The 19040-nt window shown below is 40.1% G+C and overlaps 1 protein-coding gene across 6 annotated transcripts; it reads left to right on the forward strand.

The window, feature by feature from the left end:
* The first annotated feature begins 327 nt into the window (after nt 1-327).
* zyx (zyxin) lies at nt 328-18787 on the forward strand. 6 transcript variants are annotated; one of them, XM_027006669.3, is made up of 10 exons: nt 328-489; nt 8295-8511; nt 9581-9840; nt 13777-13872; nt 14004-14561; nt 14685-14829; nt 15141-15310; nt 15788-15966; nt 16128-16248; nt 16775-18787. In XM_027006669.3, the coding sequence occupies exons 2-10, from the start codon at nt 8298-8300 to the stop codon at nt 16886-16888; spliced, it is 1857 nt and encodes a 618-aa protein (XP_026862470.3). In that variant the 5' UTR covers nt 328-489; nt 8295-8297; the 3' UTR covers nt 16889-18787. The 6 variants fall into 6 exon arrangements, with proteins under 6 accessions (XP_026862470.3, XP_081552589.1, XP_026862469.3 ...); XM_027006668.3 differs by lacking the exon at nt 328-489 and adding an exon at nt 1908-2175; XM_027006671.3 differs by lacking the exon at nt 328-489 and adding an exon at nt 2210-2509.
* Nucleotides 18788-19040: the final 253 nt, after the last annotated feature.

The raw sequence follows: 19040 nt of genomic DNA on the forward strand, positions 1-19040 counted from the left end.
TAAGGAAGCTTTACCACTTATCACTGCTGGTGTGTTGTGCTATGCTGTATTCTGTTGGAGTGTGACCTCCAGAAGGAGGGGCCAGACAGTAGTAAGCAGATTGGAATGAGTAGGCGGGAGGGAACAGGTGGGAGCGGGCAAAGGGAAATAGATGGGGGCAGGGGGCAGAATGGAAGAGGGTGAGGGGGTAGGAGAAAGGGGAGAGATAGAAGTAAGCAGAAGAGTGGGGACAGACAGGAGTAAGCAAAGGGGAATGAGTTGGGGGGGAGGATCAGAGGGAGGGGGAGGAGGAGAGTGGACAGAGGGGAATGGATGGGGGAGGAGGCAGAGGGGAGGGAACAGGAAGGAGGGGAGGCTATGCTAAACTTTAGTACTGGTAACCTTTGAGAAGATTTGATTAACTTTGTACATATCTCTCTCTCAGGACATCTTTTGCAGAAGCAGAATGTTAGCTGACATCTGGTGGACAAGCTAGGAAACAAGATTTCAGTGAGTGCCAAATCAGAACTAAATATGGGAATGTGTTGGTATTGTTTACAAGGTAATGTTCTAATAGAAAGCATAAGGTCTTTCTAAATGCAATTTGACTATGGGTAACTATATGTAACTTTGCACTGTAGTATTAGTGCTTATATATAATTTAGTTAAAGCATGCATGTGCATGTGTGTATGAGTTCATGTGTTATTATACATGACTGTAATTATGCATGTCTGTGGGTGTGCAGAGCAAGTCAAGTGCATGCACAACTCAAGAGCTTTATGAATAGGCAGATATGCAGAAAAAAAAGATGATTGCAACTTACTGGCTTCCCTCAGAGGCAGCAGCAACAGAATGAGGATATGGGAAATCTAGCTCGGAGATTCAGAATGAGTCATAGTGGTTGGGGGTGTGTGGACTGTTCTGAGCTGGGTCTGGCTGTACTCCAGTCTGCCCTGACTCTGGTTCCACTGGGTCTCCTGCAGGGAAGCTTCACCTTGACCCTGGCTGCAAACTCCTCACCTCTCTCTCAGCAGAAATTACAACCATAGGCTGATTACCTCAGCAGCAGCTCCTCCACACGTTCTTCTGTGTATTCTGCTTTTGTTTGGAAACAAAGGAATGGTATTGATGCCTTTTTGGAGGTTTAAATCACTATCTTGTTTTGAGCTAACCCTTGTCCACTCTAAGCTGTTGTTTTCACTTGTAACTAAAAAATCACAGAAGCCCTTGTAGCTGCAATGCACAGCTGGTTCTGTTCAATGGCAGTAGGTTACATTGCTTGCATCTGGGCATTGAGCTGTGTGGACAGGATTTGTGACAGTCTTGCACATGAACATAGGCCACTATACAGGAAAAAGAGACAAAAAAGGAAACAAAATGTACCTGAAACATTAACAGGGTTTGTGTGGAAGGACAGACTAACCTTGTGTGACAGGGAGACGTGTAGGATGGGTAGACTTGAACTGTGCCATCGTGGTAAACTCTCATCTTATATTTTATTTACTTCATTTTTGACAGAAACAAATAAAAGAACTGTTAACATCTTTAGGTGCCCTCATGTGTTTTGCATTAGAGTTGGATCTAGCTGTGGAAAAGAGTATGAGCAGTGGAATAAAATGAGGAAGACCATAACCCTTCAAAGGTTCTCTTGGGTTGTAAGTGTTGGTTTTAAGAAAGGATCCAGTTTTGGAGTTGATTTGAGAAGTGTTCTCCATGAGCACAGGCTGACCTTTCTCTCGCTCCTTCTTTGTCCTGCTAAACACTGCTCATTTCTGTGTCTGTATCTAATCAACTTCAGCCTTCTTTATCTTTCTCTCTCTCCCTTCCTTCCCTCTGGCTCTCTCACTCACTCTGCCCTTACAAGGAAATGCAGACAGGGTTGATGTCATAGAATGAAGAATGTTTAAAGAATCCTGAGAGGGGAAAGAGGGAGAGAGAGAGAAGAGAGAGTGTGTAATAGTCTTGACCTGAGTCTTAGTCAAACGAGAGAAGACTTGTTTGGAGGGATTGTGTCATTCCTTTGGGATATAAATAGGGGGAGGGTCTAACAGTTACACAGGAATTATGTCTGGATGAGAGAGAGAGAGAGAGAGAGAGAGAGAGAGAGAGAGAGAGAGAGAGAGAGAGAGAGAGAGAGAGAGCTTTGTATCGATAGGGTACAAATTCACCAAGACCCACAAGAGCCTTTGAAAGAGGTAAGCTGTACATTTATTTGAGAAACCTCCGAGTTAGGCCGTTTTACTAATGTCTTACTGTCTGTTTAAAATCGTTTACCACTGTGGTCCGTGAAATTAGAGACTTGATGGATTAAAAAAAAAAAACTTGGACAGGGAACAGTTTTAATTTGCGGAAGTTTGCGTTTTAACAATAGGCCTATAGAACACACAAGCAGACATTTCGTACAGATTTATCTTAGTTTGTCAACTAAATCTCAGACATTTCATTGTAAACGGGCTGGAAAATGCGGAAGCCTGAACCGGAAGTGAGTGCACATTGCTGGGGGAAAAGTTCATTCAGACACATTTCCAGGTGGGCAGCCTTTCAACAACAGCCAAGAAAGCACAAAGAATGTAGCTTGCTAGTTAGCTAACTAACTGACCGCCAGATTGTAGCCAGTTGCCACACTGTGATATGAATTGTAAAGGGAGGGGTTAGCATCAGAGAAGGATTTGGTCAACCAAAAGATTGGTTCTGGTGGAGCTTGACGTGATTAGTTAATGCTGAAACCATCACTAAACTAACTAATCTGCATTGATCCAGAAGAACCTAACTGAAGTAAGTAACCTAACTGGCTAACGCTACCCTTTCCATGTATTATTATATAGTTTTGGCAAGGCAACAAAAATTAACCTAAATAACTTGCACAGCTAGACTACCATTATACATACGGTCACGCTTTATGCCTAAATCTAGGCTGCATCCTAGTCATAAGTGGAGCTAGTCAGCTAATCATGTCGCTAGCTATGAAGCTAGCTAGCTATTTATGTTAAATAAGCTAACGTTTATTTAGTAAATATGAACCGTTAACTGATTTTCTGGTTTTTGTATCTAGCTAGCTAGCTAGTTAGTTAGCTATATGGTTACCTCACTAATGACGAACTGGGAAAAATCACTTGATCACATTAATAACAACTTGGTGTTCAGTCGGTGGTTTTGTTCTTTTTGTCATTATATGGCTAGTTGTAGAGGGGTGGGGCATGGTTGTCTCAATAGCGCTGTTCGTGTGTGTGTGTGTGTGTGTGTGTGTGTGTGTGTGTGTGTGTGTGTGTGTGTGTGTGTGTGTGTGTGTGTGTGTGTGTATGTATGTATGTATGTATGTATGTGTATATATATATATATATATATATATATATATATATATATATATATATATAAAATGTGTGTATGTGTGTTTTTATTTTTTATTTTTTACAAGAAGGACCTGGCCAGGATAACATATCAACGTTTGATGATTGCGTTACGTGTCATAAAACATTAAAATAACATCCTGTCTTGAAAGCATAATTTTGGATTTAAGAATGAGATTACGATCTATCATGCCTTATTTCTGTCTTGAGTTGACAGTTATCTACGTTGTTTCTGATTACTCGCAGATATCCATATAAGGCCAGTTCTTATTAGTCTTCTGTAGTAGCGTTACGTCTCTAGCTGGCTTTGCTTCTCTTGTCTACATGTGGGATCGTTTTTCAGTGTTTGTCTAATTAGAGTTTAGTTTGGGGAAAGACGACAGTACAATAAAAATTTAAACGAATGAATTTGTGTTTTTCTCGGGGGTGAGTTTTAATTGCTGACATTGCTATTGTTAAATTATTTTCCTTTCTCATTTTAATTTGGATGTTCCGTTTATATGCTGTAGCAAACTGACTGCATGTTTGTAACCTACATGCAGAGGCGGCGAAGTTTCTTATGCCTATTAAAAGAAGTGCTTTGTTCATCGCAATTATAATTGATATTTAAATGTAGCCTGTAAGAACCGTGTGCTAGGGTACAAAAACAGCAACGCTTTAGTCTTTTCGTCACGTGACTATTACTGTCAACCTCTTCTTTGATGGCCCAGGATTCATGCACATTCCAGACAGGGGCGAGTCATGTTCATCATAGTACTCCCGCGGGTACTGTGACCTGCAACATGGGCGCTTGTAGTTGTCCCAGATGCCACGTCGTAAATTGTATAGAGAGCTTCCATACAGTCTTTAAGAAAACCTAGGAGACACATTAATCACGATAAACCCGTGTTGTAATTAATAGGCATTGCTTCCATCTAGCTTCTTTCCTCTTGCTCGCTATGATGTCATGACTGACATCATATTAACATTAAAGTGTTGCTCATTTACCATTGCTGCTCTCAGAGAAGAATTTAATTTTTTGTTAACATCAGACTTTTAAGAGTTTGTAATGGGGGGGAAAAAAGTTTAATATTAGCATTAGTCACTGCCTGTGTTGGCCTCCTTTTTTAAAGGTATAGTTGAACCAGCTTCATGCTGATGTCTGTCCCTGATGTCAGCAGCAAGATGGACATGAGTAATGGTTAATGAAGGTTTCTAGAATTTCCATTAGTCTCAAATGGCATAGCGTTCCTATTGTTTATGGTTGTGCAAACTCATCTGACATCATCTGCATCAGAAGAAAATGCATGCTTTAGAAAAAGTTATGCATGCACCCGACAAGTAGAGATATCTTAACATATTGCATGAAATGGGCCTCAAAAATCTGAACACTTCCACTGATGCAGATACTAGGAAAGCCTCCTTCACTTTGCCTGAAAATTCCACTTGCTACTTTCTGACCTTTCTGGAGCCAGATTTGTTGTGCTCCATGTTCTAAGCCATGAATTCAAAACTTTTAACAGCTGCAATTAAGCATAAAACAGTTATCTGTAAAAGAGGCCTTCACAACACAGATACATGGAACCTCAACTGTCGTAATCTCTGCAGTTTCATAGTTTGTCCAAAGATTAGGTCTAGCAATTGCCACAGTCTGATATTTAAGTGCCTCCTAATTAATTTATGCTCCACCTACCCAAATTACAATCTGTATTGTCAAACAATACAAGATCGATTAATCTGTGATTAAAAAGCAGAGGGATATTTGTTTCTAACAAGCAGCATAAAAGAGGGAATGTGGTACTTGAGGGGAAAAAATTAGACTTGTGGTGGCTCACTCACAGCTGTTCTGAAGGACTTATGAAACACAGATGTATGTGAGACTGGTAAGAAAGGCCTTTGGAATCTGTACACTGCAGCCATTTCTTTCATTACTGCATGTGCTTGCATACATAAACCACACCCAACAACCAATGCTACCCTCACAAAAATACAGAAATTAAATATCTATATCCCCCTGCATTAATGTGGGGTGGTTGGTTTTTTTTTGTTGTTGTTGTTGTTTTGGGGTTTGTTATATTAAGATTACATGATTAATGAATTAAATTTTGTCTAAAAAGTTCTGGTTTCATATTGAGAATGAGTAAACTAATGTCTTACAAAGAGAAACATTAAATATTTTGTCTAGTCATTTTAGCCTTATTAGCTTATGTTAGACTACATTTGATCCTGAACCAAGAATCACTGTAATGATGGAGGAAGTATAAATCATAGGTTGGTGTCCTCAGGTTATGAGACTACAAACCAGGACAATTCATACCCAGCAATGATATAGGGAGAAGCTGTTTCAGTAAGTTGGGTGTAACGCTTTTACTAATGCGCAACTTCCACTTTTTTTTTTTTAACTGCAATACAGGAAATGAAAGGGAACTGGGTGTTAAAGCTGTGGTCATAATCTGCTGTGATGACAATACCTCACAGTGAATGAGTATTTCTCTGATACTGACTTGACTTGGGCTGCAAACCAAAGAATGGGTGCAGTATATACACAGAACAGAATTGCTGTTACACTGACATACCAAAGGTAATGGGACAGGAACTAGCATTGTGTAGGACCCCCTCTAGCCCGGTGAAGTGCATCAGCTTGATGTGGCATCGATTATGCAAGTGGACAGAAGATATCTGGACGGATGTTGAGCCATGTTGTCTGGATAGCCACACACAGCTGCTTTGTATTTGAAGGTGCAGGGTCTCAGGTGTGAATGGACATGTCCAAAACGTCCCTTAAATGCTTGATTGGGCTCATGTTGGGCGAACGTGCCACGAGCGTGGAATGTCCCATCATTCTGGGGGTACATGAAGTCCATAAAGGGCTGTGAATGGTCACCAAGCAGTGAAACGTAGCAGGCACTCGCCAATGGCATGTTTTGGTGAACCCAACCCATGCCATGAGAACACACCCCACACTAGTATGGAACCACCACCAGCCTGCACAGTTAATAACTGCAGTCCATGGCTTCATGGGGTCTGTGCCACACACAAAGCCTACCATTATTCCAAAACAATTAGTACAGTGATTCATCAGACCATGCCATATATTGCCAGTCCTGTAGTGTCCAGTTAGCAACCTCACAAACCCAGGTGAGGCACTGAACACTGCCACCAGGTAAACAGAGGTGCTCAGGTGGATCTTCTGCTCCTATATCCCATAGAAGCTAAAGAATGCTGCACTAACCTCCAGGGTGGGACTTCCTGCATTGAATGTAATTTCTGCCAGAGTCACTTGTCTTTTTGCATGGACAATTCTAGGCAGATGTTGCCAGTCACGATCACTAATCACACATGGGTGGACCCTGTACTGTCCACTGTGGGTGGTAAGGCCGTCTGTGATATATTTCCAGTACACATGTGACATTGTGGATCATGGAATGTTAAATGTCCACACAGTGGAAGCCAGACATATGGGACATTCCAGTTATCATGCCTGGTTTGAACTTAGATAATTCATGTCACCTTGTCATGAGCACGCTTGCCAATGTTCACCCGCACTCAAAAGATAACACTTCACTTGTAGAGGTTTGGGCTTTCCCAAGCTGTTCCCTGAGGTAATGCCACTTCATAATCAGTTTACATTACATACCATTATCCTATGACTTTTGGCATGTCGTTTTATAAGGCTATATCATGCTCCAGTTGTTTTATTTAGCTCTTCTTAAGCTCAAATGAATTATTCTTGTAAAGATAAGTAGAAATTACTTTTTAATGACTTGTTATGGACAGCTTTGTTTTTGAGACTCAGTGTATTTACATGCAGAGTTTATCTATATGGTCCACTGCTCGTTCTTGCACACCTCATGTTGGCTTGTAGAAATATTTTATCAAAGCACTCATCTTTGCATCATGCAAGTTTTCTTCCCAAGTGAAGGGAAAAAAGGTGAAACACTTGTTCGTTCTGTGAAGCTGTTTGACACAGCACAATCAATCTGTGATGCACAGGTGGTAAAAATAACCTGATGTCCTGGTTATTTTTACCTGATGTCCTGGACCCTTCTCACCTTTAAATTATAAATGTCCATTCCCATTTGGCTTGCTCAGAGATTTCTTTAGAGTGGAGTCTAGAGAAACACAGACATGAAAATAATTCCACAAACGTGAAAATGATTCACTACTCCCTGTCCTTGATGGTCATTCCAAATAAAACATAGACTCGTTGGCTGTTTAATCTCTTGCTTTGATGATATCAGCATTTCAGGAATACCTTTGTGAGTTTTGCTCTATTTGGCTTGCCACAACATGAAAGGTGGTTAAGAGCAAGCAACGCAGCCAGAAGATCTATAAATACACAGTTGCCTTCAAAAGTCGATTACCAAAGCAAATTTTGCTGAATGCAGTTTGATTCTGTTTGGACATTTAAATTACCTATTCATACTTGACATAACTACAACTATATGGCAGTCACAAAAATTATTCTAATGGATAATGGGAGAAATTAAGTATTTTGCTAAGTCTAACTAGATCAGTTTACAATAAATAGGCAGGCTGTTCACTGAAGAGCATTGCATATGGAGTTTATTGTTACCCAAGTTAAGTTCATAAGTATATAGCTATCTCGAGATCAAAATTTACTGTTAAAGTCTCTTTTAATGCATTTTCTGCCATTTTGCTTTCAAAGACTGTGTAGACTGTGTAGTTATATTAGAATATCACTACTGATTCTACACTATTTTGATGGGATAAATTGAAAGTGTTGCCAAATTGACTGAAATTTTAACATTCATTGAATGCTTTTTCTCACCTGTTGACGAATCCAGACAAAACAGCTTGGTTAGCAGAAACTGTGTTGTAGCCAAACTGTTTAGCAATAATTTTCACCACTTTTTCAACAATATCTATATGGCCTTTCCACTTGGTGCTCTCTTGAAACTTTATAAACAACACTAATGGTTTGAAACCTCGGCACCTCTTTTTTTTCTTTTTTTTTTAACCCACAGAAAATGATGGAGGACTCCAATGGCACAAAACCCTTTATGGTTTCTTCATCCCTGTCTTTTCAAGTCTCTACCCCTTCCTTCTACAACCAGCCAAAAAAATTTGCCTCTGTAGCCCCACCACGTCCCAAAGGACCATCTAATCCCCTATCAACCGTGAGCACAGGCGTGATTGGCCGAGTTGGAGAGATGCCCCCACCTCCATCAACCATAAGTGATGGTAAGTTTCTTTATACCTAAAACCTATGTCACTAATGTAAGAATATCTGTTAAGAGAGATTTTTTTTTTCATGAGAAATGGGGAATTTTGTAGGATGATCTCAAACATGATATGCAGGGTTATTGAGTCATTTGTTGGCATGTTCAGAATGTCAATTAATTTTAAGTATTAGCCTTGCTCTGGTGACAGTTGCATATCAATGTGGGTGGTTTTGGCAGTTTTGGAGTTTGTCTAATAGAAGCATAGCTGCTCTCTTCTACATTTGTGGAGATGTTTGTTGTGCTGATAGAGGATGAGCTGTTTCAGGTTTCAGGTTCACTGCTATGGTCAGAATTATGTTTGGTTGGTGTGCTGAAAACGGATACTGTTTTCTATGAGCAGGCTTGTCTTGTCATGCAAAGTTTCACTATGTAAGACTCTCTTCTTAATCATTTTTGTTCACTTGCCACTGCAGCCAGTATATGTACAGATGCTCCTTGGATAGGCATGGTCAGAGAAATGTGCAACCAGCTGGAATTTTGTCATAATTTGAAAAATATAAACATGAAAACATGTTGAATGTGTGTGTTGTATTATCTCGTGCACTTTGATTTACGTTGCTGACCATATTGAGTCTGACAGTAGGAAGCAAACCTCCTGTTTGACATTTTGCTCATGGAGTTCAGTTTCAACATCATGCAAGTTTCCACTAAGAAATATTAAGCTTTGGCAATGTTTCCAGGTGTCAATGTACTCAATTGAAGTTGCTGCTACTTTTCAACTGTCAATATGAAAAGAGGGTCCAAGAATAGTCTTCAGTGTGAAAACACTTGTTCATTGTTTTTGTAATTTAGTAAAGGTTATGATGCTAGTAGCATAGTCATGTTGGCTCCATTATACCTATACAATACTTGTACCTGTACGGTACCTTTTATTTGAGCTGGTACCACTCATTGAGTTAGATACTGAGGTGCCCCAATTCCACAATTATTTTTATTGTTTGTGTAGGTGCATCATTGTTGTTTTATTTGCAGGTAATATGTTGCTGGATTGGCATTATTTTGAATTAATCCCCTCCTTCCCTGACTAGACTTTCCACCCCCTCCTCCTCCACTGGATGATGCAGAGCTGCCAGCCCCTCCCCCTGAATGCCAGCTCACACCCCCTGCATCTGAGGCCCCTCCTCCTGCATTCCCTGCCCCACCCCCAGTTGCTGACGACTTGCCCCTCCCAGCACCTCCTGAAGATGTGAGCTTCGTGCCCTTAAATCCCTGTCCTGTTCCTCCTCCTCCTCCTCCTCCTCCTCCTGCACCTCCACTCCCACAGTCTGCCACAGGGGCCATCTCTCAGGTAAGACGTGGCATGCAGACTTTATGACATCAGACTTAAAACATGGTGCTCCTAGTTTTATGATGCACCCTCTGTCGATGTTTCCAGTTATTTGTGCCATTTGTTAAACTGTTTCTTTCTAGCTTTAATCTGTGTAATTTTTAAAAATTAGAATTACAGTGGCAAGCTTGTTGGCTTTTTGTTTCAGTAGTCCTGGACATTGGTTTAAAGTGGAAAAAAATGTAACAAATTACTGATTATAATGAATCTCAGTTCTAAATCAAGGGTATACATGTCCATCAGATGAACCTGGTGCTTTCATACATAGTCATCCCATTTTAGAGAACCAAAAGTAAATGGATTGTCAGATGGATATTTTTTTCTTGGTTGGTTGTGTTTTGCTGAATTTCACAAGAAATCTGAGTTGTATTGCTATTGTATTTCAACACCAGAACCAAGGACATGGCACTGCAAGTAAAGCTGGTTGTCATGAGCTGAAATATCGAAATAAATCAGAGATTTGACCAAAATTTTAGGGGGTGGATTTTCCAGATAATCTTAATTAAAAAACAACAAAAAAAAACAACAACCTTGTAGACATTTACATTTACAGAATTTAGCAGATGCTCTTATCCAGAGCGACTTACAAAAGTGCTTTGTCATTTTCTCATAGAATATATCCAAGTACAGTAGGTTAGTATTAAACATACCAATGAACTAGAATACTGTAGAATACAAGGATGAATGCTGATACCTAGAAGTGCAAAATACATAAGGTCTATCTTAAACAATGATAAGTGCTATAAACAATAAGTGCTAGAATTTGTTAAACAACATAAACAGTGCCCTACAATAAGTAGTAAATTAGTCAGTCAATAAGGGAGCAGTGTCAGTTGTCCTTTAAATATTCTGCAAATAGATGGGTCTTCAGTCTGCGTTTGAAGACTGCAAGGGACTCTGCTGTCTGGACAGCAAGTGGGAGTTTTTCAAGCCGAGCTGTACTTGAGGTTTGAAGTACTCGAGGTACGAATCAGGCTTTGACCATTGACCTCATGTATGAAGGGGCTGGTCCATTTTTGGCTTTGTAGGCAAGCATCAAGGTTTTAAATCTGATGCGTACAGCTACAGGGAGCCAATGAAGGGAGCGCAGCAGTGGAGTAACGTATGAACTTCGGAAGATTGAAGACCAGTCGTGCTGCTGCATTCTGGACAAGTTGTAGAGGTTTGATGGCTCTTAGAAGAAGACCAGCAAGTAGCGAGTTGCAGTAGTCTAGCTTTGAGATCACAAGAGACTGCACAAGCACCTGGGTAGCTTCCTGCAAAAGAAAGGGTTGAATGCTTCGTATGTTACAAAGGAGGAATCTGCAAGACCAGATTAGATTAGAAACATGAGTTGAGAATGACAACTGGTTGTCCAAAGTTACGCCCAGGCTACCGGCAGCTTCAGATGGTGATACCAGGGAGTTCTCAAAGGAAACAGTGAAGTCATGGTAAGGGTTGGGAGTACCTGGGATGAACAGAAGCTCAGTTTTACTGGGGTTGAGCTTCAAGTGGTGGGCTGTCATCCATGACGCAATGTCAGTCAAGCTTGCTGAGATGTGTCTGGAGACCTGCGTGTCAGAGGGTGGAAAAGAGAGAAATAATTGAGCGTCATTGGCATAGCAGTGGTAGGAGAAACCATGTGAATATATTACATCACCAAGAGAATGAGTATAAAAAGAGAAGAAAAGGGGGCCCAATACTGAGCCTTGTGGAACACCAGTGGAGAGTCTACACGGTTTGGGATGTGGATCCTCTCCATGTCACCAGATGGGACTGTCCATCCAGATAGGACTGAAGCCATCTCCAATCAGAGCCAGTCACACCAAGCCTGGAAAGAACAGAGAGAAGAATGTTGTGGTTCACTGTGTCAAAGGCTGCTGAAAGGTTTAGAAGAATCAAAACAGATGACTGTTTGGCAGTTTTACCAGCATGAAGTTTCTCAGTCACTGCTATGGGGGCCATTTCTGTAGAATGTGCCAGTTTGTAGCCAGACTGACTGGGATCATGCAGCTGGTTCTGGGTGAGAAAGAGAGACAATTGATTATAAACTGCTTGTTCAAGGGTTTTTGAGAGGAGAGAGAGAAGTGATACCAGTCTGTAGGTGGTAACGCTGGAGCTGTCAAATGTGGCCTTATTGAGGATTGGTACCACCCTGGCGGTTTTGAATGCAGTAGGCACGTATCCAGAAGATAAGGAGTTGTTGGTGATGACAGAGATGAAAGGAAGATGATCTCTTGCGATTGTCTGGAACAGAGCAGAAGGAATTGGATCCAGCAGACATGTAGTCGGATTTGTAGCCCTCAGAAGCCATTACATTACATTTACAATATTTGGCAGATGTTGATATCCTGAGCAACTTTGTGTTTATCAGTAGAATGGTGTGGTGTTTCCTGGGCATCGGAACCCATTACCTATGTGGGGTTGGCACTTATCTACCGGGTGAGCTACAGGAGCACAGACCATCACAGTAGAAGATGACCAGACCTTTTAAATATTTTAAGAAAAACTCTCTTCAGAGGGTAAAACAAATCAGGAAAACCTTGCAAAATATAGTCAAAGATTTGTTGAAACAACCATTTAAAAAAGAATGCACAAATATAACCAAGAGCTCACCACTGGATGAACATCACTCTACTGGTAAGTGTATAGAACAAAAAAAGATTACAATTTCTAAAATGTGCAAAAAGGTTTGGGATAATTCATTCTGGGAGAAAATCTTATGGACAAGACATTAGCTTGTTTTAGAGGAAATAAGAACGATGTGGAGAAAGGAATAGAAGTGCTCATAATCTAAAGCATGATGACACTGGCATGTATGGCTTCCAGAGGGATGGGCTCACTTTGTTTTATTCATATATATATATATATATATATATATATATATATATATATATATATATATAACATTTGCTGCTAAATACTAAGCATGAGAATTCACAAATATTCCTTTCTCAGATTACTTAAGGTCACTTCTAAGGGGGCGGGGATGTATCAACAGCTCACTCTTCTGTGCATCCCGTATTGGCAGTATAAATGCCCGAAGATAAATCTGTCATTTTGCACTGGTTTGATTTCAAATCCAATGTGAAATACAAAGCCTAAAAGACATGGTGCCAGTGTCTAAATACTTTATGGCACTGTATAAATTGATGTGTGTGAGTCAATGTAACATTGACCTGATAATTGTAAAGTAACTTGTCATCCTTCCTCACCATGCATAAGTTGAGTGTTTAAAAGCCTCTGTCGTTGGTCTCCTCTGACGTGCTGATGTGTAGCCAGCATCTCCCTTTGCTGACCTGCCCATATAAGCACTAGCTCTATTTTGGGCTGTGATGTTGTGGTATGTGTGGTAATGACGCAGCATTAAAGCTCTCCAGCAGTGGACATAGTACTGATAAACCCTGCTTATGTAGAATATAATTACTTGAGCGAGAATCAGTTAAATTGGAATTTTAAGATGCTCCTTTAAGTAACTACTTGAAAAAGGAAATTTATTTAGTTGTCTAAATGGCTCACAAAATGTTTGTCCCATAATGAGATTTGTTCTATTGCTCATTATTGCAACAATGATAAAATCAAGCAAATTTAATTTAGTTTCAGCATGTCTGTCTCTGTTTGTTCTTGCAAGAACATTGTCTACCTCAGTCCACCTATCTGAGCGAAGGTTGACCATGGTTCACTGTTGACTGATTATCAAAATGCCGAACATTGATTTGTTTTTCCAAAATCTCTACAATGTTCCACTATTTAAAAAAAATAAAAAATAAAAAATTCAACTAGAAGGGTGTGTGTTTTGGTAATGTTTGCTCAGCATATGTATGTTGGGAGTTCTTTTGGTGCTTTAATTGGGAGTTAATTACCAGTATTTGGGTTTCCTCACACACCTGTTTCTTTCAATCCTTCTTCTCTGTGTAGAGACCACTGGATAAGCAGACTAGCTTTGACCGACAGTTGGGCTCTCTAACGGAAATGTTGTCAGAAATGGAAACTAGAAAACCTTTTAGCCCAAAGGTGATAACAACATACATGCATGTGACCCCTAACATCTTATCCATTAATTTCAATATTTGATATTTTGGTTTCGTCATATATTTGGATATATGATGTTTCAGTGATTCATGTGTTTAAATTTCTTTGCTCAGATGCCCAGTCAACTGTCATCAGCACCCACCTCAAAGCCAGCTGCTCCACCGCCCACTGCCCCCAAACCTGCTCTGTCTTTCCTGCCCCCTCCAGAACTGCAGGACCGCCCACCTCCTGCCCCCTGGGCTGAAGAGCTGCGTGCCCGCACCACACTCCGACAACCTGGGTCAAGTCCACCCTCTGCACCATCCCCCGCACAGCCGTTGGGCAAGGGCTCCACCATTGCACCGAAGACCACGTTCACTCCAAGTCAGCCCAGTTCAAATTTTGGCCCCAAACCAGCACAACATGTAACCTCTGGAGATACAAGAGCAGCTAATCAGGTCCCCAAAGCAGCTCTGCATGGCTCTTTCCCTCTGCCTCCTGCTGCGCCTCCAGCCCCTGCTCATCCGGCAAGTGTCCCTGCCCCTACTCCAGCTTTCAGTCACTTCAAAGCTCCTCCTTCGGTCAGTCAGGTGAAAGTGGCTCCGCCTCCTCCAGCAGCCCCACAGCCTAAGCCTGTGCCATCGCCGGTGTCTTCATACAACAAATCAATCGGCAACCCACCTTCAGCCAAGGTGCATGTTGTAACTGTGTTATAAAGTGTTTGAGTAAAGAACAAATTGATTTATGTTCTAGTGAGAAAATAATTTTTCTTTTTTGTTGTCTTTTCTGTTTTTTATTTTCTGTTGTACATTCAGGCATCAACACCAGCAGGTCCTGCTGCAGACACACCCCCTACTGGTGCTCCTCTCTCAATGAGAGAAGTTGAGGAGCTGGAGAGAATGACAAAGGACTTCATAAAAGACATGGACAAACGTGCTCCAGTTAGCTCTGCACCCACAGGTACTCTCACTCTGCTGTACACACCATACACACATGCTTAATTTCTCACTTCTTCACAAAACACTCTATAGCTAAAGAAATAAGTGTATCTATCCACAAATGACCTGTAGCTTACCCTTTATGCACAGGCTTCTGTTTTAGATGTCCAGGTGTATATGTAGACACTGAAGTAGAAATTAACTCTTCTAATGGATGTCCAGAATGTAATGTAGTGCCTTGTTCCATACATGTGGCTCAAGTAATAGTTTTGATGAATCATCTTTGATTATGGATTTCATTGATTAGTCATTTGTGTGCGTGTGTGTGTATAGAGGTATGTGGTAAGTGTGGAGAGGGGCTCTCCAGATCTCAGCCAGCAGTAAGGGCGATGGACAGACTTTTCCACTCTCACTGTTTCTGCTGCGTGAGCTGCCACCGCCCCTTGCAGGGCATGCAGTTCTATGACCGTGATGGCGCGCCAGAGTGTGAGGAATGCTATGTGGTAAGTACAGGCATATAGCATTTGTCCCTTCTCTAGCACTCATTCAATTGCACACAAGCGTTGAGCTGCTGCTTTGTTGATGGTGTATGCCCTTTAATAGTAAATTCATGCCCATTTCCTCTTGCATAAACCTAATGTTTCCAAGAATGTAACTGGCTCTCTCATTGGTCTACGTCTCTTTGGCATAACTTCCCTGTCGAGTTTCCCTTGCTTCTGGCTAGTATAATCCGCTTTACTGTTTCACTACAATGTACTGTAAGCCTTATAATGCAGGAAATAAAATGCAGAAATCCTCTTGGTGCAAAGTAATGTTGCTCAGAAATGGCAATGTATAAAATGGCTTTCTTATTTTTAAAGCATTCTAAATGTCTCTTGTCTGTGTGTCTAAGTTCATTTTATTTATGAAGCCCATGTAAAAGGTGTTGACCAAAGTTCTGTGCAGATGCCCCAAGCAACAAGTGTCTTGTGTCTGTTCAGAATTCTCTGGCGATTTGTGCTCGGTGTGGGGAGCGGATCATGGATCGGGTGTTGAAAGCAGTGGGGCAGTGCTTCCATGCGCACTGTTTTCGCTGCAGTGTCTGTAGCTGCACACTGGAGGGTGCTCCATTCATCACCGATGATGCTGAGAAGCCGTACTGTGTTCCCGATTACCACCGGTAAGTACTTGGCCCACTCATAACCTGACAGAATTAGCACAGACTGACCAAGCAAATATAACTTTGACCTCTTTATAAATGTAGACTGGTGCAGAAATACAAGGTAACAATTAGACAGTAATAGATGTTTGCTTGTGTGACCTCCCGTGCTGGATTTGCAGGCGTTTTTCTCCTCTGTGCGTGAGCTGCAATGAGCCTATCGTTCCTGACCCTGGGAGTGAAGAGACTGTTAGAGTAGTTGCCTTGGAGAAGAACTTCCACCTTAAGTGCTACCGATGTGAGGTAAAAATCTGTTACATGGTGGTTGGAAGACACCAGGGTGTGTAACTTTGTACCCTAAATGTCCCCTGCTATCTGTGGCTTGTTTTTGTTTAAAAATAATTTCATTGTTTATAAAACACATGTAGGCTAGAGCCCTAAACTTTTTCAGATTGCAGAATAAGCCCTTCTTGTGTGAGGTAAATATGCCTCTTAGCTATTGAGCAAATCGGTTTCATTCATTAGAAAGTCTAATTAGCTATTCTAGCTATTTAGTTCTAGCTATTTTTTTGCTTCCCAAGTCTTCAACAGACAGATCTATAGAACTACAACTTCCTTTTCTTGTGGAAAAAATCTGTTTAAAATGACTTTTTAAGATTTGTTTGGATGTGTTAATGGTTTCATTGTCTTTGTTTTTATGGACTGTGGACATTGTGTAAAAATAAAAAAGCTTTACTATTGAATGGTTTAGAACTGTTCAGTTCTAAAAGGTTATTTTACAGAAAATGTACAGTTATCATTATTCATTCATTTCTCTTTTTGATCACAGGATTGTGCCCGCCCTCTTTCTATTGAGGCAGATGCAGATGGATGTTACCCATTGGATGGAAGAATTCTCTGCATGAAGTGCCACACAAAGCGTGCCAAGCAAGCCATGCAGTGATTAGTGGAAACTCTTGCTGCTTATGCTGAAACCAAATCTTAGAATGACTGCTTTGATTATCTATGACACATTTTGATTTGTGAGTGGATTGCTATTCCTCACATTCTCCTTTACTGCTTCTTTTCTTCATACCTCTGCTAAGCTTTATCAGCAAGCCCAGAGCTAAGTAGTTTAAGTGGCTCAGCCACCGTTTAATGCATGGCCTTTAGAACCAAGCCCTTTCATCATGCCCTGCTCACATCGCCAGGGGCTTCATAGATTATTGATGACAAAATCAAAAGCAAGCCATCTGAGCATGGGTTTGGTTGAATTCTGAATATACTCCGTATGAATATATATATATATATAGCCTGTAACAATTTAAAACACGAGTGTTTGGGTATACGGTTAGAGGTTAGGATGTAACATTGAATGGGACCTGTCTGACTTAATTTGCTGGTTCAGCACAAAGGTAGTGTACTGTAATGAAATGCCAGCTCTGTCTGATTTCATCATTGCATTCCCATTGTGCCTTGTACAGGCAAAACACCACCTCTCTTACGAGGGCCTTCTGAACAATAGACACTGAGGATAAAATGAGTTGAGTAGGTGCATCCTTGAAAGTTAGAGTTTCAGTAATGGTGATTTGCTTGGGGTTTGGCAAGGGTTTTTGTTTTTCTTGCATGCAAGTGTGCAATGTTTATTAAACAAGACTGCATGAAAATGATATATATATATATATTTTTTTTTAGAAGTACATGAACTGGTAAATTATGCTTAATAACAATATCCAGTATGGGGGGAGGGAAATATTGCTTTGATTACCATGTACATTCACCTAGTAAAAATGAATCTAATGGTTTTCATTATAATGTATATCTAATAAAAAAGAAATGTATTCCATGAAATGGCCTACAAAAAAAAGTATGACCATTTGTTGAGTTATACTTTGAGGTATGTTTAATAATTTTTAAGTTTTCACAACTTTAAAGTTTCACAACTTTAAGTATCACTTGGTCATAATAGGCCTGTTTAGGGATAATACCAGTTTTAAAACATTATTATTGTAATGGTTATGGTTAGAATATCTGCACAAAAGCCTTAAAGGATTCAGGAGATAAAGTATTAGGTGGTAATTACCAAATGCAGTGATCTTTCTGATAGGAGCGCTTTGATGCTTTGTTTAATATGGAAACTTTCCGCAGACATACTTAGAATCTAAATGGCAATATTTCATGAAAATAAATGTATTTCCTGCCTTCTTCATGTTTAATTATGTTTTATGTTCTGTTATATATTTTTCTAGAATTGATGATTGTTAATGTTCCGCACAGTATTGCACTGTATATTTCCCCGCAGTAGTCTGTTTTTGTTGAGGTATTTGTTCGTTTTTGTTTGTATTGTTTCTCTTTTTAAACCAAAGGTAAATTGAATATATGGACAGTCTCTCATTGTTTGTTTTTTTTTCTCCCTATCTACCTATCACAATCTCATTTGTAACGTTTTTCTCAGTTACCCTCTCAGAATTCCTGCTCATTGTTTCAATCCCTTGAATCCTAAAGGGGAGTTAAATAGAGGTGTTTCTCATCCTTTACATAATTGCCTGACTGAATGTTCTAGCATTTATTTTTGCATTTTCCCCCCTAGTTTTCCAGTCATGAGTTGATACATTTGCCATACCAGTGTCAACAATACTACTGTTTACAGTATGAGATCCATTTTAAAACTGCTGTCTTCTTTTATTCAATTACCTACATATATACATCTGCTTTTTAATTTTGCATACTAAGCATTGAAATTCCTGTCTAATATGTGAATGTGTGTATGTTTACGGTCTTATGTCTGCCTTTTTTTGCAGTCAAGCTCTCATTTGTACTATACTATAAAATGATAATAAAAAAAGACAATTCATCTGCCAAATTTCTCATATGTTTCATTAGTGGATTAAAAAGAACTGAACCAAGATAAATTCAAAGTAGTCTTGAATTAAACCCATTTTATTTAAAACCTCCCATATGTCACTGATCAACTAGGAAAGGTCCACCTATCACTGAGGATCAAATCATTAATTTTCCTGAGTAGACGTTATTACTTTGTTCTTACGTAAACATTGTCTAATAGCTATCACTGAAATTATTTTTCTAAAAGTCTGGCGTGCAGCAATTGCTGAACG

The sequence above is a fragment of the Electrophorus electricus genome, chromosome 14 (genome assembly GCF_041902795.1).
Source record: "Electrophorus electricus isolate QZ-2024a chromosome 14, ASM4190279v1, whole genome shotgun sequence".
NCBI lineage: Eukaryota > Metazoa > Chordata > Actinopteri > Gymnotiformes > Gymnotidae > Electrophorus > Electrophorus electricus.

Excerpts from the sequence above, each read along its gene's own strand:
- zyx (XM_027006668.3), top strand. The coding sequence starts at position 2,053 with ATGAGAGAGAGAGAGAGAGAGAGAGAGAGAGAGAGAGAGAGAGAGAGA. Across the intron at positions 9,841-13,776 it reads CCACAGGGGCCATCTCTCAG|AGACCACTGGATAAGCAGAC; the intron begins GTAAGACGTGGC and ends TTCTCTGTGTAG. Across the intron at positions 16,249-16,774 it reads TTAAGTGCTACCGATGTGAG|GATTGTGCCCGCCCTCTTTC; the intron begins GTAAAAATCTGT and ends TTTTGATCACAG.